Genomic DNA, 21,323 nt, shown 5'->3' with positions numbered 1-21,323 from the left:
AATTACTTTTACTAAGATCAGAAAATTGATGGGGGGCATGAACAACGCTGCCATCTCCAACTATAGGATCATTATTAAAGCAGCAACACTGCACAGCAAAGAATCAAATGTCAAACACTAAGAATCATAACTGTGGTTGTCAAGAGTAGCGGTGTGTTCTTCCGTCTAAGGATGTAGTGGTTAACCTTGCCCCGTGACAGCCCCTTCTCAGCATGCTGGTGCTTAGATTATTGCTGAGCGTGCAGGAAAGTAGAGTAGGGGGAGGGCTGGTTCTTCCAGAAACTGGGAAGGTAGATCCCATTATGTCATGGCACACTCTTAAGACCAAGATGCAGGTCATGTTCTTCCTGGCAACTGCAGGGTATTTTAAAAGGTTTGTTCCAAACTATACTGCCCTAGCTAAACCCTTGACGGTATTTATGTCCAAACAGGTAATCTGGAGACCAGATTGTGAAGAGTCATTCTGCAGCCAGACTGATACCCTGATCATGTGGGCCCTACGAGAAGTGCAGCACTATCTCTAAGGTGGCGACTTTACGCTGGTCACTATCAAACACGGTGGTCTGAAAACTGTTGCACTGGACTCTAGTTCTTCAGCAATATAATTTCACAATTCAACATATGAAAGTAGGCAATGATGGGAATGCTGATGGTCTCTCAAACACATGTTGTGAAAGCTGGGATTTGTTTCTTCACCAGGTGCAGTAAAACTGAGGATCTGGCAGATAAGGGAAAGGAAGTGGACTCTGAGTTGCATCCATTTAATAATAACACATTTATTAATAACCCTGGGGAACAAACATTTTCTTGCCAAATAGATTAAAGTCATTTTAGGTTATGTTTGATGTACTGGTTTTGCTAGATTGGCTCTAGATTTTGAAATGTTGACCTCAATAATAACCTCATAGAAAACTAATGAAACGAAATTTAAAGCAAAATTAAACTAGATATGCCTACGCATATAAAATTAAATTTTTGAAATACCTAATGCCAATATATTCTATATTCAGTATTTTTACAGAACTTAGAAGTCATTAACTCAGTTTGTATGATTTCCTTTTTTGCTGATGATCAGGACAATCATGTTGAAGGCTCCATCAGTAGTCTGCCATCATGTGTCTATCCCATCTGCCCTGATACCTTTCTTCCATCACCTTTATATCTTGATGGAACCTCTCTCCCCTTGTTCCTCACTAAAATCATCAAAGTTTTCTGGAAATATTTGCAAATGACTATGGAAAGTGTACCTTTATGCTCATAGTAGCACCCAAACTTTTATAGTTTAAGAGCAAGTTTTGTACCAGTTCTTCATAATTTAGTGCTTTATGGTTACCCAAGAAGTTCTTGACAACCATGATATATCTGTGCCAGGCAGAAGCTTCAGTATCAGTCATGTAACTTGTGAAATTTGAATAATTTATCAGTTTCTGAATCGGGTCCATCAAATATTCCTGCTTTTAAATTTTCAGTACTCAATCCAGGGAAGAATATACAAATGTATTTGAAGCAATCATCGTCCTTGTTCAGAGTTCTAACAAATTGCTTCATTAATCCCAACTTTATGTGTAGTGGAGGGAGAATGATTTTTTCTTTGTCAACCTTTGGCTCGTTAATGATGTTCCCTGCACCTTTTTTCATGTTTTCCCCCCGGAGGCCATGTCATTTTTTTCTAGTGATCCTGCTTCGCTCTACTATCCCACAAACAGATGAAACATGGGTACATGGGTGTGTATCCACTTTGCTGTCCAAGTAGAAAGTTCACTATTTTTAAATCAACACATATGGACCATTGGTGTTCATGATAGCAAAGCTTTTGTAAGACCATTTGGATATTTTCATATTCTTCTTTAAGTTTTGTTGAGTGACCAATTGGAATTGATGCATAGCAGTTGCCATTATGCAGTAAAACAGATTTCAAACTTTGAGTGAAACTGTCTACGAGAAGCTGCCAGTCTTATGCTAGGTATTCTGGTACTCCCATATGGGCTAGTAGTCCGGGGATGTTACAACAGTAAACAAAGTCTCCATCTTCACTGAAATATGGTAGGAGTGTCACCTCTCTTGTCCTATAAACCGTTATTTTAACTTCCTCTCTCAGACAGTTCTTTTTTTTTAGCCTGGATGCTTCAGATTCTTGTTTTGACAGACTTAGATCACGTATTAAATCATTGAGATCTTCTTGGGAGAACTGCTGGTTTGATTAAACACTTCCTTCATATTCACTTTCACTGCTAACTCCTGGATTACACTCCAAACCCTGTATATCCTCCATGTCGGATACAGGAATATCAGGGAGTGTACTGAACACTGGTATGGGAACATCAGCACCATGCGGCACAAGTTGTCTTGCTGATTCCAAATCAGGGTACTGCCACTTATTTTTCTTGTAACGATTGAAACCTTTTACATTCACAGCACAAAAATAACAATCATGATGATTTTTTGGGCTCTCGCCATACCATAGGTACACCAAATTTCAAACTTTTCAGTTTTCCACTGACATAGACACTCTACACAAGTTTTGCATATGGGGAGCCCAATACTTATTTTGGTCCACCAGTTTAATACCAAAAATTGCAAGATATGCATGTTTCACAAATTCTGTAATGTTTGTGCTGAGAATATTCACAACTGTAGCATAATACATTAGGGTCATTTAAGCAACTTCTTGAAGAACTATAATAGAACTACAATAATATGCTGTGTTAACATTTGTTGTTGGTAAAATTGTCTATTCCGATTCCTATATCACAAGAACTAGAGCCAATTCAGTAAAACTGATTTAATTTCTGGATTCAGAAGATCTGAAATACACTAAATATATTGAAAAATCCTTGGCGAGTGAAAAAACATTTTTTTGTTGAGCTGTGTTTTCTTCATAGTTCCACCACACAGATTCATACTAAGTAGTAGATTGCTAGTTCAAAGCCATTCAAAAACCTGATCCTGTGGAGTTATGAACCTAGCTATAATAAAAGCATTATAATCCACCACGTGAACTCATCCTCCAAGCCCTCCTACACCTGGCTCTCATTGGACGGTCCTGTTAGTCAATCCTCTGTGTATTGGCAAAAAAAAAAAAAATCTGTGTAAGCCTATCAGTGAAGCTTGCACACATAGGGTCTGATTTTTTAAAGCTTTCCAAGGCTAGAGAAGATACACGTTCATCAGTGAAGCTGATGATGAAAGTGTATCCTCTCCAGCGTTGGAGAACTTTAATAAATCAGGCCCATACTATCCTGTTATGTGCCTCTCCTGAAATATTCTACTCTGCTCCATCCTCTATCTCTCTGCTCCTAATATAATCATGTCTCTGGAATTGTCATGTTTGTTCTTCCATAGAACAGCTGCATACCTGTGGTTTTCCTCTTCCAAGAATAATGACTCTGAGCTCAGTTTCATTGACTTGATATTTATTAGGAAGATTCAATCCATCCAATCATACGAGTTTAAAATGAAAGAATATGAAATCTGAAGCTGCTCTCCACCAATGGTTGGAGCTTTCCTTTCAATATGAGAAGCCCACAGCTGCCTGATTATGTGTGTACATGTTAGGTCAGAACAGCAGAAATATCTGGATTCAAGTGGTACCAAATCCTCTTCCACATGATGGCTGATATGTAGGACGCATCAGACATTGATGAAAATAAGCAACATTTTATTTCATAAATATATTTTCATAAATAAGCTTCAAAATAAAAACATTCATAGCAATTGTGTCACTAATCCATTCTAAGATCACCACAAACCGGTCTATTTATAAATGTTTTCACCCAAGATTCACTTAATACACAAATTTTACCAAAAATAAACACATTTATCAAATTAGAAAATGTGTGAATCATTTCCTAAATATTCATACATTTTTTATACTGAATCCAATGTGTAATTATTGGGTACAAGTTGAGAGAATCCTAAGGAAACATTTAGTTTAATCACAATTTGTTTTCTGCTAGATATTTGTGAAGAGTCATTGTCATAAAATTGAATGAACAGAGCACAATGTTCGCTGATAATGAAGTCCTCCAGAAAGTACCATAAGGATGGAGGAAGGAGGGGAGATATTTAATATCTAGCATGTAATGAAATCAATCGGAAAACAACCAAATCCAAAGCAACTTAACTCCAAGTAACAGTTGTTAAAAGTATTAATGACAATTGGCTTGCTACATATATTTTCAGAGGTAAAGCTGCCTTTTAGTCCAATTTAGGCTCTGCAGGGGCCACGCTTAAGACACTGCTCCCTCAGGTATGTCAGTGGGGGTAGTCCTGGAGGGCATGGGAACATCTTTCTGCCTCCGGGAATATTGTGGAGGAAATGGACTAGCCAACAGGGGCACCTGAAGAATCCAAAGTGGGATTTATGGAGGAGATAAGAAGTGGAGAGTCAGAGAAGGACTAATAGTGGATACAGCAAGATTTATCTACTTGAGGTCTCTTTGCTGACACAGAGACAACCATTTCCTTGGGTCAAAGGAAGGACACAAGGACATCAAGCTTTAAAGGGGAATCATTGAGCACACAGAGAAGTCTGTCAGTTAAAAGAGCATGGGAACACCCAAATGCAAGGGAACTCAAAAGGACATTTCTCTCTCAGGTAACCTATGGAGGATATAGGGACATCTATATGCTTGGAATCGCATGAAGGTCAAAGGGAAGTCCATCTGCTGGATAACAGGCTGCATAAAGCATGACAGGGCTATGAATGGTCAAACTTGCTTATCATTGCAAGAAGTAGAATATGAAGGGACAAATAGTAACAGTTCTCTTCTTCTGTGATTACAACAGGAGTTTTTAAGTCCAAAAGCTAAACTGTCCCTTGCACTGAGAACTCGTAATATGCAACTGTACATTGCAAGTCCTAAGACCTCCTGCCAATCACAAAAACGAGGAAGTGTTATTGTAAACAGTTGCATACCAATGCTATGAAAATTGGTCTGGGCTTCGAAGACACAAAAAAAAAAACCTAAAGTGGGTCACAAAAAGTTAATTATACTTTGCCATTAGAATTTACTGGTTTGCTCACAGTAGCATTTCCCTGATATTGTTGAAGGATCTCTTTACAAATTCCAGTAGTTCCAAGTTAATTAAAATGTATTTTCTATACAGGCTGGAAAAATCCGGTAAGATCTTTATTCTATTTTAAAAGCTTCTAGGCATGAATACCACGAACAGGTGACAATTTTCTCTCAACCTTTGATGTTGAATCTGGTTTTTCTTCACCAGAACCTAAATGAGTCATTTAATGCCTAGGCCTCTTCTTTTATTAATCAGGCTACATCTTACATCTCCAGCACAACCCAGACAAGTCAAGATAAAACCTGTCTGAATATCCACAGCCATCGACACTGCCAATATCATTAAATGCAGTCCCCCAATGTTCCAGTGCAATCTAAAGCAAACTTGGTGTAATGGATGTCCCATTAAGATCCTTTTTAGGTTACATTTAGTCACAAGCAACTTTCACCTTCTGACCTTCCAGCGTCTCCGCCACCACCACCATTCTTGGCACCAATGGTGTCCGCTGCTGCCTCAGTGTTTAAAAAGTCCAATGTGATTACAAGCTGCTTCAGCTTCCTGGTCTTCAAATGCAGTCACCATCATATTCACCATTTAAAATTGTTTTACTATAGCCACCAACAAACTTGTTTTTTTTTTTCTTTCTTCAGTGTAGTCACTTATATTTCCAGTTCAAGGATCTAACATAGTGACCCGGTACCTTGACCTTAAAGGGAGGCTTTTCTAGGGTTGTCACTATCTCCGCCGTTTTTTTTGTTTTTTTTAATGCATTCATCAAAACCAACCTTCTTACATCTATGTATGCACCCACCAACCATGGGCTCCTGAATTACCAGCCTTAGTCTTCTGAGGTTTCAACGTGATCACAGCTACCTTGACATTCAGACTACAGCTTTATCTAGATGAGTCCATCATCATTTTTGAACAGGTACGACCAGCAATTCTTGTTTAATTAAAAAAAAAGATAGCATCTGCATTTTTTATATATATTGTAAGAACCTATTTTTTGTGTCTTATATTTGTGAAAAGATGTTCTATTGATTTTGGTGTCAAACCCATGAGCAGCATGCATGAAGTACAAGGCCATGTCCACACTTCATTTACAACTTTGTAACTGGCGAGCTGTCGTTTCACTAAAAAGACTTTTTTCAATTTTGTTGGTTGTACTTGAGTGTTAGGATTGTGAACATTTCTGTCCATTTTGAACTAAAATAAAGATATCAATGTTAGATTTTCCCTTCCTATGAGGTTTATTTCCCCCTTCCCGAATGCCTATGGTTTCCTGATAATCCACAGTGTGATGCTCCACCGTAGTCACAATGATCCCACGAAGTCCCCGCCTTTCTCCTTCAGTGTCACCATACAATAACCAGGACAATTCCACATTATGCAACTGAGAAACGAAAAGCCAGAACGAGACACTGACGAGGTGGAACACACCAAGACATTGCACACTTCTACTTTGATTGTATTCATGTGTGTGTGTGCACCAGAAAGTTTTACCAAGATCACATCTCCTGTGTGTAACATTTCCAGGGTTTGTGTGGAGTTTGTGACTGATTGAGATTTGTTCCCATCTCTTTAGTCCCACGAATCTCTGCACACAATCCCAGAAATCGAACGGAAATAACATGCGTATGAGTAAAACAAAAAGAGAGGAACAAAAGCTTTAACAATTAATAAACGAAATGCAAAATATAACAATTGAGAATACTTTGTTGTGAACCAGTGTGAAAGTGAAAACGGCAGAACCAACTGATTGCTTTAAGGTATTTATTAGTCTTATAAAGAAATCAAACGTCAAACTGCTGAGTTATCTTCTCTGTCAGACCACACAAATATCTTTATCACAATTCCCTTCTTTCCAGACATGATTCAGAAGACACCTCAAGTCACTGGTGAGGACAACGTATTAAATCGATGTGTTGCGGCTCCCCAAATCGAGTTCAGAATCTGCCACTCGTCCAACTGGGTTTGGTTTGAGTTCCAGGAGATTCGATTACTCCAGAGGCGAAAGATGATAATACACAGAATGAGTTTATTTTTTTTATTTATATTAGACAGAGAAATACAATAAACAGACTGAAGAATTTGCAGCCAAGGCCAACGAAGATTAGAAATCAATCCAGCGCCGAGAGCTTCATCTACTTTCTGCAGCATTATGGTCAATTGAATTTATTTTTTCAAAAATATCGGTGTGTGCCACCAGTGAGCAGGATTATTCTCGCTCAGGAAGACAAAATAAAGGAGTCTACAACAAGTGAGGATATTGTGTCCACAGAATTTATTTCTCTGGTACATTACTTTAAATAAACATTACAGAATATAAAACATGCACATTTCCGGGAAATATTACTACAACAGATACTAAGATGCTGCGTCACGCAGTTTAAAGTTGAAATAAAGACAAATCTTTTTTTTTTTTTTTTAGTTTTGGATAGAGTGGTGAGAGGTGAACCCCTGGCATGTTTTCATTGCTAGCAGTATCCCCATTAAGGAGATTCACTTTCTCCAACTGTTCTGATCACCAGAATTGAAGTCAGGCTTAATCCAAGAGAACAGGAAGGAGAAGAACTCGTCCAATGAGGACACTTGTTCCTGAGACAACTGTTCATAACATAGGAAAGATTTCGTTTTTTTTTCAGAAAAGTTAAATGATGGCAAAATTTCAAACCAAAGGTTTTTCCTGTCCCCCAATCTATCCAAAATAAAGTATTGACTTTAAATGTTTTAACTTTACATAGCAAAAAAAAAAAAGAAAATATTTTTTGAGACGAAGAACGTCCACTGCCAACTTCACTGCACCTGAAAGACAAAAAACACCCTCTTAAAATTTCAAGCAACAGGATAGAAAAGATAAACATTTATTACTTATGAGAGATAGAAATAAAAAAAGAGAACCCAACAATCTACAAAATTTACCACCAACTCCAACCGAAAAACCTAAAAGGACATTATCCAAAAATTTGGTTTGATGAATTTCCACCTGGTACAGAAACTCCATCCAGACAGGTTTTCTGGCTGAGATTAAGACCTGGAACCCTACATGGTGAGAGTGCTGGATGTAGAGCCACCATCATTTCTAGAAATAGGATGGGGAAAAGTCCTGTTCGGGATCATACGTGGTGCTCACCTCAGATATATTTGGTGCGGTTCAGTGCTCGCTCAGCTAAGTGCCCACTTTTATCGGTTATCTTCTCCCAGTCTGTCTGACCAACAACAAAGCCGATGGCCCGTTTCCGATCAGCATCTTTTTTTTCCTCCAGATCAGCCCATCTGACCTGGTGAAAGAAGCAACAATCAGACCTGTATCTATAAAGACGAGGCAGATCATTTCTACCGTGACCAGTTATAATAAAGCCATGGCTTCTACAAGATCACCATAACTGCTTTACCCTCTTTTTCCCAGGCTCAGACTCCCGCGTGTCATAATCATCTGGAAGCAGTAGATAATCCTCCATGCGACTAGCCACCGATTCATAGTCTCGCTTCCTCTTGTTCACCTTTAATCCATCCAGTTTATCTAGAGAAACAGAAGCATGGTGAGTTACAAATCCTCCTGACAACATTGGAAATTCATTATAACACAGTCCTGCCCAGAGTGACCAATCAGAGTCAACAACATGGAGGACAGAGAGCGACGTCATCTGATTGGTTACTATAGGCAGCAAAGCACGGCCGCTTGTGACGTCCTACATACTATCAGGGATAATGGAGACGGACATTCTTCGCAGTCCTAATGTTAGAATGCATCAATTGGATTGGAGAACGGAGCGTATAACCCGCTTTGCCTGCAGTATAAACCCCTCCATAGAAATGCAAGGCAGGTCAAACGCAGCCTCTGAACTTTCCACTGAAGTCAATTTACTGAGCTGCTTCCGAACACGTCTGGCACAGGAAACCACACAACATTTCATAATACAGAGCAGGGCCACCCTTGTTACAAAAATTCAGAGGAAGCCATTATAAGCAGAAACTTCGGTATTTCTCTTTTGGGTAAAACGTACTTTGAGATTTTCGCAGCATTAATCTAGAATGACTAAAATGAGTGATTAAAAAGGCTTTTCCTACACCTTCCATTAATATGTATTATTTTTCTCTACTTAAGGTAAGCAATACAGCTTGGTAAACTCCAGCCTATATCTCGACAAGGGAGAAGAAGAATAATGAGATCACAACTCCCTGTTTACACATACAGTATATGCATGCAACAGAAACCCCCTTTAGTAACCACCCAAAAACAGCTGGGTGGTTACTGAAAAGTGCCAGGTGGTGCACCCAGCTAAAAGGGGCCAGGGAGAACACATGCATGAATTATATATAGATGGATTTTAAATTCAGAGCAGATACAGATATAATAAGCTGATCTCTTACATGATGGGAGGGCTCTGCATTCTCTTTGAACCTCTGAAACTGTTGGCTTTTTACTAGAACACTGCATATTTCTGTGCCTATTACCCAGCCACTGCCTGACAAAGCATTATTATTATTAATAAGAAATAGTATTTATATAGCACCAACATATTACACAGAGTTGTACATTAAATAGGGGTTGCAAATTACAGATACAATGACACAGGCGGAGGCGGGAGCCCCGGAGATGAGGAGAATCCACAAACAAGGAGGCGTCCAGAATTATTCATACAGTGGGTGTACATTGCCAATTAAATGAACAGTAAACACAAAGCAAGCTTGTCCTCACAAGAGATAGACAGATATACAGTTTGACAAACTGCCACTGACAGGCAGAAATTTACCAAAACATATGACCCCCCCATATCCTCTTACACAATGTGATGTGAACCATTGTATCATACAATCAGATTGCTGTTATATCACACACGTTGTCATGTAAATTATTTTATATGGTGCAAGTATGACATTTACAATCACAAAAGTAAAATGTATTTGGCTTGTTATATTTTACTAAAGTCGTTAGTTGGCAGAGGTGCCCTTATCTAATGAAGTGGTCAGATGGTATACGGCACTGGTCAGCTGATTCTACTTCTGACAGCTTAAAACCCGCAATATGGTTGGCATACCCCCCCTCCCAGTGATCTCACCAATGCTAGTCAGTTGCCCCTTCTCCCCACTACCCAATCAGATGGAAAACAAAGCTTTGGGTGCCATTGCATTTAATCTCAGAAACCATCCAGTTTACCTCTCTCCAACCTACTCCTCCATCACCATTCTTGGTCAGGTTGATTGCAAAAGTTCGGCCAATTTCTCCCCCCACCAATGCTGGTCAACACGCTCCCCATTTTCCAACAGCATAATCCCCCCACCCAAAGATGAATCTCACCCGCTTACAGCACAATGAACGGTTTGCCTTTTATAGATAAACATTAGATCATACATTACAAGTTAGAACTTTATATATTATTTATGTATTTTATTTTAAAAGTTTAGTGGTTTTCAATATAATATTTCAATATGAATTAAAAATTTTTTACGAGAACACTGCAAACTGCTTCGTAGCAGGCTGATGGTGACATTTCACAAGACAACATCTTCCACACCCGGGTACACAACAAGGAAGGAGGGGGTAGGAGTATTGGCAGCCAATGGAGAATTCTCTGGAGAGCACAGACCCAGAAAAGAGTGATGTAAAGCAGCGCAACTACAAATGTAAGTAAAGCACAATAACCCCCAGCATCCACCTTACATTCTTCCCAATTCAACCAAACGGTCAACAATGCTGAACCAACACACCCACAGCTTCTGAAGAACTACAAGTGCCAAATATCCCAGTTTGTGCTGAAACCGCCACATCCTAAACCTAAAGCAAAATAAAATCCCATCATGACAGGGCCAGCTTCTATCTTCTTGTCCCTTTTTAAGTCTTCTACATGGATCACTGGTACAATAATAATATTCATGCCTAGTGGTCCAGTCTACATAAGGAGGAAGCAAAGACATTTGGCACCTCCAGTCCATGACCTGACCCTTCCTACTCATGCCCAATCCCAAAAAACCCACTACATGCCCTGGATAAGGTTTCAAACCTCACAAATATCACTGTGATCTTTTTAGTCTGTGCAGTGTGATCAATATTGTTACATTTACAGTTTACAAATTTCCAGAATGTGTCATATTACAAACATAACAGTACAACCTGTCATCCACCCCACCCACTGGACTACAAAACCCAGTCATCCACCCCACCCACTGGACTGCAAACCCAGTAATCCACCCCACCCACTGGACTGCAAACCCAGTAATCCACCCCACCCACTGGACTGCAAACCCCCAGTAATCCACCCCACCCACTGGACTGCAAACCCGTCATCCACCCCACCCACTGGACTGCAAACCCGTCATCCACCCCACCCACTGGACTGCAAACCCGTCATCCACCCCACCCACTGGACTGCAAACTCGTCATCCACCCCAACCACTGGACTGCAAACCCGTCATCCACCCCAACCACCGGACTGCAAACCCGTCATCCACCCCAACCACCGGACTGCAAACCCGTCATCCACCCCAACCACCGGACTGCAAACCCGTCATCCACCCCAACCACAGGACTACAATCTATTACCCGTCAATAATGGCAGAACACTGTAAGAAACATTGTAAGATCAGAATCCCATTTTATAGATAGCACAGGCTTTCTGTCCTTTTCAATACAAACAAACCTAATTGTTATCCAGAATGGAAGAAGTGACAATTGTGCATTACTTTTTATAATTTCAACATTTAGCTTTATATTATGAAATATGAAAAAAAAATAAAACACACAATATGCTACGTTATCAACTCTTTGCTGCGGCACAGCATCATCATTGACATTTCAAGATATAGAGGCCCCGATTTCATAATAACTTTCCATTAGAAATTACAATGTGAAAATTTAGCAATGTGTTGTGTGATATAAAGGTGACAATGAGTGTAGTGTGATTGTACAATGTAATACTCTCATCATCTCATACCATCACTGTTGGACTGTGGGAGGAGATGCTATAGGATGGCACCGTATATTTGGGTAGATGTGACAGTTTTGGTCAGGTATCGACACCCTCTAGATCAGTGGTTCCCCATCAGGGCTTCTCCAGAGATTTGTGTCTCTCAGGTCAGGGACACCAATGATCTTTTTAAGGGTTACATTCTTCCCAATGACCACCACACTAATGCACTGTGAGCTGAGGATATAGAAGAGGTTCCCTAAAGACCTGAAAGTTATTTTAAGGGTTCCCCATTGTTAAAATAGTTGAGAAACACTGCTCTGGACTCACCACTCCACCGTCTACACAGATCCAGCCGTGACAATAAAGCATGATAGTGAGGAAAATGTCTTATGTATGTACAGCTGAAAAATTCTAAATCATTTCTTTGAAAAGGATTTTTATAGTAAAAAATGTAATTTTTTAAATATCTCGGTTAAAGCCTAATGTTTGACCAAAGGAATATAAATTAGATTTTGTAATTTGTAAAAAAAAAACAAACAAACAAAAAAAAAAAAAACAGCCTATAAGTAGGAAATCATAACAATCACAGAGTGTGTCAGCCTATCCACTCAGCAGGGACAACAATGAGAAAATCCTGCTGAACATTTTATTCTTGGTTAAGTGAGGAAGCTACAGGGGGACGATACAGAAAGTATTTCCCAATCTTTAATCAGTGATCTATCGCACATTAGGGGGCCAGGATGATAAACCTTCCATAAACAATTGAAAACTGTTTCTGATATAAAAAACTGTTGATTTTCCCTGACAATTCAGGATGGCTTCCCGTGACATGTCAGTGTATTACTATTCCCAGTCAATACAGAGACCTTACACAGCAAGGGAAAGCACCCAGCAATGATATCAACCGCAGCAGACACTCACCAAGTTTGGCTTCAGAGGTATCCATCTCCCACTTGCTTTTCGGAAGATAACCCTGTGTCACAGAAAATAAAAACTGCAAGGGTTAACAGGAAACGCAGTCACGCGAGGAATGCCTTTCTATGTCAGGACACCATCAGTGCAGCAATGTGCGCAACAACCTGAACCAAAATACAGAAAGCCCATACACTGGCACAGGTAATGAAGAGATGAAGGTCGGGTGAAATGGGTATTGGGGATGAAAGGTAAGTGTCTAGGGGACAAAAGAGAAACAAGAGAGGCTAGTGATAAAAGCAGAAAGGTAGAAAGAATAGGGTTAAGTTGAAACAAGAGAAAAAGGAGTAAGAGGAAAAGGCTAGTGACACAGGTAGAAGAGAAGAGACGTCAGGCATCGTGAAAGTGGAGGAACAAAAGATATGAAGTCAGACAGAAGGAAGGGGAGTAATGAGAGAGGCCTGGTAATACAGATGGAACAAAAGAAACAGCAACAGAGGAGGAAGGGAGGAAACTGCGGCTGGGAAAATAGGTGACAAGGTGCAAAGTTGGCTGACACAGGTAGAATGGGCCCAGTAACTAAGTAGGAGAAGGTCAACAATGTTAATAGATGATGGTTGATAGGCTGATCTGAAGGGAAGAGTTGATGAATGAACAGATAGGGAGTCAGGTGAAATTTTAAGAATACAGGATATCAGGGATGTAATAGGTAACCTGTGGTCAAGTATTACAATATATTATCAGGGATAGAAATAGCAGGTGGATCCTACACAAAGGATCTGGAAACCTCCAGCCTGCTAGAGAAATATTATTAAGAATATCTCCTACATTTCTCCATGAGTTGTCAGATTCTGCAGGGTCTCCTACCCGATCGTTGTCCTCCTCTTCAGCCGTCTCCTTTTTCTCATCTTTCTGGGGCTCTACCGATGGCTCAGAATCCTCCATTTCAACCTGTGAAGACAGACACATGCATATATCATACAGGATATTTAACTCCAGGAATCCTCCCCTACAATCTTCCTAGCAGGAGAGAGAGAATTTAAGGTAGACAACAGATGTCTTCCCATGAGCAGAGGATTACCTCTTCAATTGCTGCATCTTGAAGTAAAGAGCGGATGTCTAAGCGGATCATGTGACGTGGAGCAGGCTCCCAGTTTTCAGCCATCTAGAGAAAGAGATGAGTAATGAGAAGGTTGGACATCAAGCAAAGGTGGAGGTCTCATGAAAATCCAATCTTTCCCGCATTTACCTTGTTTATTTCCTTTAGTTTACGATGGTGAAGATTTCGCTTTGCACAAGTCTGATTGTCTGCAGTGATCTCTGCCAGGTAGACCTATAGAAGAAAGAAGAGAAAGAATAATCAATATCTGTGAAGGCTCTCAATATTACAGGTCACTGTATATCTAGTAGTAGTTACTCACAAATAACTGGACTGTTTTTGTCCCTATGATATAGCCTTCCAAGTTGCCACATCAGTTTTAGCATTGTAGGAAATATCCCAGCATTTATATTGATACAGCACAAACACCTTCAACCAATCACCAAGGAATTATACATTGCATATATTGATTATCCGAAACCAGTAGATGTGACGTTTGCTGAACCAAGGGATTCTACTAACATACCATAATCCCATCCTTGGTGCTACGAAGTCTACATAGGAGTTAAAAACTTTCAAATGACATGGCTGAAGGTGTGAATGATTTTCAAAACGATAGGGCAGAGATGTTAAAACAGCATTGTAGATAGAAGACAGATGGTGTTGAAGAGATGTCCAGGTGTTTGTGCCCTGTGGACATACATTCTCGGGTATTCTATAATCCTGGAGAAGGATCATAATATATTAGAAAATGTCAGGATAGACCTGGGGGAAAGGAGCAATATAACAGAAAATATACAAGAGTCTCATTATCCTAAAGAAATGGGATGCAGTCTGGGGCAGTCACATCAGGAAAGGATGGTCCTGGGGCAGGGGTCTGCAACCTGCGGCTCTTCAGCCTCCTTGTTGTGGCTCCCTTCGGCTGCCGCAGGGAGATCTCTGATGGGGGATCCCCTTCCTCCCAAGACACTGCGGAGGAGGGGGATTCCCTATCCGGTGTTCTAATGAAAAAAATCCACCAGTGAAATAAATCTACCACGGGGCGTGTACAAATGGGTGTGTACAATGACATCCCCCTCCTTTGAACCCCAATTCCTCTGGAATGGGGAGATGTACAAAACCAAAAATGTAGGTGCAAGTGGGGGACACCTGTGACTAACACCCCCTAAAATTTAATTGTTAGGCTATCATCAGAACATAAAGAACTCTGCCCATCAAAAAAATCTACCGTTACACATTGCTGGAGGCACCTGAACCCCAATTTCTCTGGAACAGGAAGGGGGTACAGGTGAAAAAAATTTGAGGTGCAAGTACGGGACACCTGTGACTCTGCCATCAAAATAATCTACCCTGTTACACATTGCTGGAGGCTTCTAGCACCTGAACCCCAATTACTAAGATTGGGGGGTACAGGTGAACAAAATTAAAGCTGCAAATGAGGGACACCTGTGGCTAACACCCCTTACAATTTCATTGCTAAGGCATCGTCAGAACATAAAGAACTCTGCCCATCAAAAAAAATCTACCCTGTTACATTAGAAGCCTCCAGCTAATGTAACAGGATGATACGTTAGAAGCTGGAGGCTTCTAGGGGCATAGTTCAGTGTTTAATTTATTTCAAAGTAGGCCTACACATGCACACTTGTTTTAAAAGTTTATAAATATTTTTTTAATTTTACCTGTTACAAGTTTTAACTGTTATGTTTTGCGGCTCCAGACTATTTTTCTTTAGTTGAAGAGGAGGCAAAATGGCTCTTTTGATAGTAAAGGTTGCTGACCCCTGTCCTGGGGTGTCATCATATAACAGGAACTGTAGGACAGTCCCAGGAGGTCAATAAGCAATAAAAATATAGACATCTCAATCGGTCATTATTTATAAATACTCAAGTCCCTATACCTCAAATCCCTTAGTCTTGGCAGAGCTCCAAAATTGCTCAAAATGGCGCACTCGATCATGGATGCTGTCCAGAATAATGAACGGGAAAAAGCCATCATCCAGAGTCTTCTTGAAGGTCTTCAGCATTCCACTGCGATATGTCTCCTCCATTTCCGGCTCATATTCGTACTCCATAACCTGAAGAACCAAACCAATCATGTCATGGTGTGACACACATCAAGAGGCCCCTTCCCTGCTTTTCTTTTGACTAACCTTTCTTTTAACTTTTTTCCCTGATTCTGGATCTTTTTCAACCTTTTCTACCTCTGTAATGAAATAATCATCCAAACTTAAGACTCTGGGAGCAGATCCACCGTGTTCCACCTCTTTGTCCTGTGCAGAAAACAAATAAGTGAGAAGGTTTCCATGCTCTAACATGCCAGGGCAGCCTGGCAGCTCAAAGGCTGTAAAGAATTTTGCCCCCAGGGACAGGTAGGGGTCTTTCACTGCTGGTACGGAACATAAATCTGCACTCACCCTAATCAGTTTGGCAACATGTGTTTTCCCACTTCCTGGCAATCCTCTCATGATGACCACAATCTGAAAGATTAATTTAAGATCATTTGTGATCAATATTGGAATAGAATAGCAAAATATACAGCAAGCGATATTAAAATAGGACTTACACGATCAGGCCGACTGTCTCGTCCAGGTTTTTTAAGAAGATCATCCACATTTTTGGTCTCTGGCTTCTTCTCTGGTGGAGGGACAGACATGGGAGGTGGTATAACAGGTCGTTCTTCTTGGTAACTTCTACGGCTTCCTGCCAAGACACAAACAGTTTAGTTTCTGCTCCTACTAACAAACACACTGAAGCAGTGTCAGTCTATCTTACCTCCATACGGGGGCAGTTCATACGTTCCTCTTTCCACTTTCCGATCATATGGTGTTTTGTCAGAGGTACTACGTCGGCTTGAGCTGTCTTTGTCACGATAGGAAGACCTAGAAATATGTATAAATGATTGTAAAAATAGATATTAAAACCCTGATCAGCCCTGAACCTAGACCATTACATACCTGTCTTCCCGGGAATGCCGATCACGATCCTTCTCATGGTCAGTGCGGTCTCTGTGTGTATCTGAGCGATCTCGCTCATAATCTCTTCGATCCACATTTTTAAAGTAGGGATCCCGATCCCTGAAGTCACGGTCAAAAGAATCTAACAAATAATCTAAAAGCAGGAAACATTTCAGAGCCAACCAACTTGTGAGCTGTGCAATCAAAATAAAGAAAAGAGGCAAGTACACATTCCAATTACATGAATAATGAGGCAAAGTTCAGACAGGAAGAGGGAACTCAACTGCTCAGTACCATCCCCATTCATTAGCCATGAGATGCAAGCTTCATGTCATCTCAACTGCTGGCATGGTTCCCAAAGGTCAGAAAAGGTAACTGTACTGCAAACTCATCAGCTCATCACCTCAAGAGCCAAGTCTTCAGTGTAGGACTCACCTTTCGGGTAAGGTAGCACTCCACCTCTGTCAACTGCAGGCTCTGGAAGGAGTACCACTCGTTCTCCATAGGGAGTGTGCTCCACTTTCCCAACAGCAAGATCTAGGACAAAAACAATATCCTGAATGAAGCAGATAGTGCATAGAGGGTGGTCTGCGGTATGCAGTGGGTGCTCAAGGGATACTTTCTTACCTCGTCCGTGAGCATAGTCCACAGTTTGCTGCGTTCCAGACAGCTTAGAATGGGTGCCTCTTCTCTCTTCTTCCCAAAGACCACTGAATGGGTCCCCAACAGCTCTACCAGACACAAGTGTTGACGATTTAGAGGATGCTGGGTCTACTCCAGTCAAAGGAATATCAGGTGGTGGCTGACAAGAAACCAAATAAATTAACTGTTATTATCTCTAGTCAAATATTAAACCCACAAGTACACATAAGTGAACTATTCAACTGCAAAAATATTTGTAATTCTGATAATCTAGTTTTGTAATTCAAACAACCCTGGCACCATTAATGTTAAGCTTGCTCAATGTTTTGTATAAGTGTTATTATCCTAAATCCATTTGTGTTCTCAAGTGCTGCCTAAGCATTCTCCAACCCCCTAGGTCCCAGTGCTTGGCCCTAAAACACCTCCACATGCTTTCTCACCCCCCAATTCCTAAACAGCTTCCTCTCCAACCCCCAGTGCCAAAGCTTGCTCCCTCTACCACCTAAATCTGCTCCCACACAAGTTAAACTCCACAGCAACAAGTAAATCGTGGTCATAATAAAACCCTCTACATAATGCTTTACTTATGTTACAGGGTCACTAAAATCATAAAACATGCATTAATGACAACATACCTGTCGCGGTTCCAAACTGGATTGAACAACTGACTGCTCTGGATCTCCAAAGAATTGCTTCAAGTTATCCAGCTGCTCTTTTTGCTCCCTTTACAAAGAGAACACATAATATTTTATGTCAATACAGTAAATTTACATCACTTGAGACATTCTTCAACCACAACAATATGAATAGAAGTCCATTGTTGGTACACCAAACAAGGGTGACTTGTGACTTTTTTTTTTTTTTGCAAAATACAGGCCAATGTAATTTTTTTTCTAATGATAGTTTTTAAAGCTTTACCCACCTGAGCATTTTAAGCTCCTGTGCAGCTTTCAGAATGATTTCATGTTGACGCTGACTCAGTGCTAAAACGCCCGCTGCACCAGTCTCCCCTCCTGGTAACACTGGTTGTTCAGGATGAGCTGCTGAAGCTGGATCTACAGGACATGGAGGTTGATTAAGGCCTTCACTCCCAACTCTTTCTTCAGGTGGATACCATCGACCATCTTTGGGGTCCAATTCTAATCTTTCAGGAAGCAAATCAGGATTTCTGTCTTCATGCCATAATGGACGTTCAGGATATTCTCTAATACGAAGCTCCCCGCGGTCACGGAAATCTCTGTCTGCCAACTCTCTTTCTAATCTCCATCTATCATTTAGATATCTGTCAATTGGTGGAAGTGGTGGTAGAGGGGAATGTGACCGGACTGGAGAGAATGGACGATCTGGAGATAAAGGTCTTCGAGCAGACAGCCAGTCTCTATCTCGCAATGGTAAATCCAAGTCCTCACGAATTCTGGGATAGTCTCTTTCAAGATCTCGTTCAAATAAATAGGGCCTTTCTAGCCTGTCGTATTGGAGGGCTCTATCTTTATCTTTGTCCAGATATCGATCATACCACGGATCACGCCTTACATCAATATCATGAGGAAGAGGTGGTGGCCTTATGGGGAGTCGCTCATCTCTCATATATGGATCTCTTAGGATGTCAAGATCACGAGCTCTCCAGTATCTTTCTCTTTCCCAGTCATCCAGTCCCCCTTCTTCCAATACAAAATCCTTTCTCCGCATCTCTAATGGCAGAGAATACCTCCCTCTATCAAACCTTGGTTCTCTAAGGAAAGGTTCTCTGCCGAACGGTGGTGGCTCATTCATACCCTCTCTAAATAAAGGTCTTTCCTCTGGCATGTGCTCCCGTGGGTCAAAGCCACAATCATCTAACGCATCCATCATCTCATGACCACCTGGTCTGGGTGGAAGACGACCACGCATAAACCCTCTTGCTCTTCCTCTCCCACGATGATCGAATCGCATTTCATAGTTTTCTGGCCAATCCTCTGCATAAGGTTCAGGCTTATGAGACACATCTTCTCTAAAGCTACCTGGTCTGCCTGGTTCATGGTGAAAATAACCATCTTCATCTACTTCTTCATTAGGAAATTCTGGTCGGTTGTGATGACCCTCTGGACCATGTGAAGCTTCTTCATCTGGCTCGTTATAGGTGTCCTCACACATAATATCGGCATAAACATTTCTGTCCTCCCCTTGAACTGTTCTTTCTAGAGGTTCTTCCCAAGCAGAAAACGATACCCCAGGAGCACCGGGCCTAACAGGATGGCCAGCCCTTGGCCCACTGTGCCTAATTGGGGGGGCACCCCTAGGCCCACCCGGCCTGCCTGGAAGGGCTGCCCTAGGCCCACCCAGCCTGACTAGGGGACCTGCTCTAGGCCCACCAGGCCTAATGGGGGGACCTGCCCTAGGTCCCCCTGGTTGTACTGGAGGAGGTGCCCTTGGCCCACTGGGTCGGAATAGGGGAGCTTCTCTTGGCCCACCAGGCCAAAATGGGGGACCTGCCCTTGGCCCACCAGGACGGAATGGAGGAGCTGCCCTTGGCCCACCAGGACGGAATGGTGGAGCTGCCCTTGGACCACCTGGTCGGACTGGAGGAGCCCAGGGATCGCCTGGCCTAACTGGAGGAGCCCAGGGGTCACCTGGTCTAACAGGTGGCAGGAAGTGAGGGCCCTGTGGCCTGAAAGGCTGAGTGGAATGGGGGGGAAATGGAGCAACGATTCCAGTAGGAGTAGGGAGTAAGCCACCTGTCTTACTAGAGGAAGAAATTTGAAAAGCATCCTGTTTTCCTAAAGAACTGGAGCTATCAGTAAGTTCTTCTAGATTAATGGCAACAGAAACGGTAGGGACCGGGGCATCTTTTTTAGCAGGCTCAAGAGCTGAAACCTGTGCAAATGGGGGCTTGCTGAGCCCAGGTGAATCTATTTCAGTATTTTCAGGTTCACTTAAATTTCTCATTTCACCAGGAGCCTTTGATGCATCTGAAGGAACGGCTGATGCAGCCAAAGACTCGTTCGCTTTGTTCAGTAAAGGCGATGTTTGGCCACTCAACAGATTACTTTTAGGCAAATCTGAAGCTATTTTACCATTATTATAATCTGTAGATTCACCTGGTTTGTGCAATTCAGAAGATGCTGAAAGCTCCATTTTTGAAGTATCTTGGACACCTGGGTTTTCTGCTTTAGATGTAATTTCTTTGGAGGGCTCATCAACTTTCATTTCAACAACTTGCTGATCCTGCCTAGAATCGGCAGTCTCATCTGGTCCTTGCTTCTTTTTGAATTGGCTTTGATAACTTTTAGTGGGGGCATTATTAGTATTACCCTGTATTTCAGGTTTCTCTAAAGGAGAATCACCCAGCAAAGGAGGCCTCTGCCCACCCTCACCTCCACCCTGTGTCCATTCTGGTCTCCCTTTTCTTTCCCCTGAACCCCAACTATCATTGAAACAAACCCTGTTATCTCGACTGTGAACATCTGTTGAAGCAAAACTGGCTTTTCCTTCAGTATGGCTCCAACTATCCTGAAGTGGATCTTTAAATTCCCCAAATCTACCCTGTTGAGAAAATGGCATCTCAGGGACCCCAAAACGGCCCCCAGAACGAGGGGGCATTTCAGGACCTCTAAAGTGGTCACCAGAAGAGGAGGACATCTCAGTATTCTTAAAACGGTCCCCTGGAGGTGGGGGCATTTCAGGGCCTTTAAACCGTTCTCCAGGAGAAGAAAGCATTCCAGGAGCCTTAAGCTGTTCCCCAGGATGGGGCATTCCAGGAGCCTTAAGCTGTTCCCCAGGATGGGGCATTCCAGGAGCCTTAAGCTGT

At 41.6% G+C, this 21,323-nt stretch overlaps 1 protein-coding gene across 1 annotated transcript in view; it reads right to left on the bottom strand.

Moving 5' to 3' along the window:
- Positions 1 to 7,288: 7,288 nt before the first annotated feature.
- YLPM1 (YLP motif containing 1) overlaps positions 7,289 to 21,323 on the bottom strand; it is a 22,362-nt gene continuing 8,327 nt past the window's right edge. The window contains exons 6-22 of the mRNA XM_072427666.1: positions 18,459 to 21,319; positions 18,172 to 18,259; positions 17,522 to 17,696; positions 17,330 to 17,431; positions 16,895 to 17,048; positions 16,713 to 16,819; positions 16,504 to 16,640; positions 16,355 to 16,417; positions 16,091 to 16,210; positions 15,839 to 16,015; positions 14,092 to 14,175; positions 13,924 to 14,007; positions 13,710 to 13,793; positions 12,852 to 12,903; positions 8,415 to 8,542; positions 8,153 to 8,300; positions 7,289 to 7,824 (exon numbers count right to left, since the gene is read on the bottom strand). Coding sequence (XP_072283767.1) covers positions 8,154 to 8,300; positions 8,415 to 8,542; positions 12,852 to 12,903; positions 13,710 to 13,793; positions 13,924 to 14,007; positions 14,092 to 14,175; positions 15,839 to 16,015; positions 16,091 to 16,210; positions 16,355 to 16,417; positions 16,504 to 16,640; positions 16,713 to 16,819; positions 16,895 to 17,048; positions 17,330 to 17,431; positions 17,522 to 17,696; positions 18,172 to 18,259; positions 18,459 to 21,319 — 4,563 coding nt within the window. The 3' untranslated portion in view covers positions 7,289 to 7,824; position 8,153. The remainder of the gene's footprint in view (positions 7,825 to 8,152; positions 8,301 to 8,414; positions 8,543 to 12,851; positions 12,904 to 13,709; positions 13,794 to 13,923; positions 14,008 to 14,091; positions 14,176 to 15,838; positions 16,016 to 16,090; positions 16,211 to 16,354; positions 16,418 to 16,503; positions 16,641 to 16,712; positions 16,820 to 16,894; positions 17,049 to 17,329; positions 17,432 to 17,521; positions 17,697 to 18,171; positions 18,260 to 18,458; positions 21,320 to 21,323) is intronic.

This window comes from Pyxicephalus adspersus, chromosome 12 (assembly GCF_032062135.1).
Source record: "Pyxicephalus adspersus chromosome 12, UCB_Pads_2.0, whole genome shotgun sequence".
NCBI classification, from domain to species: Eukaryota; Metazoa; Chordata; class Amphibia; order Anura; family Pyxicephalidae; genus Pyxicephalus; species Pyxicephalus adspersus.
Note: the sequence above shows the minus strand (reverse complement) of the source record. Positions and strands in the feature narration are given on the sequence as shown.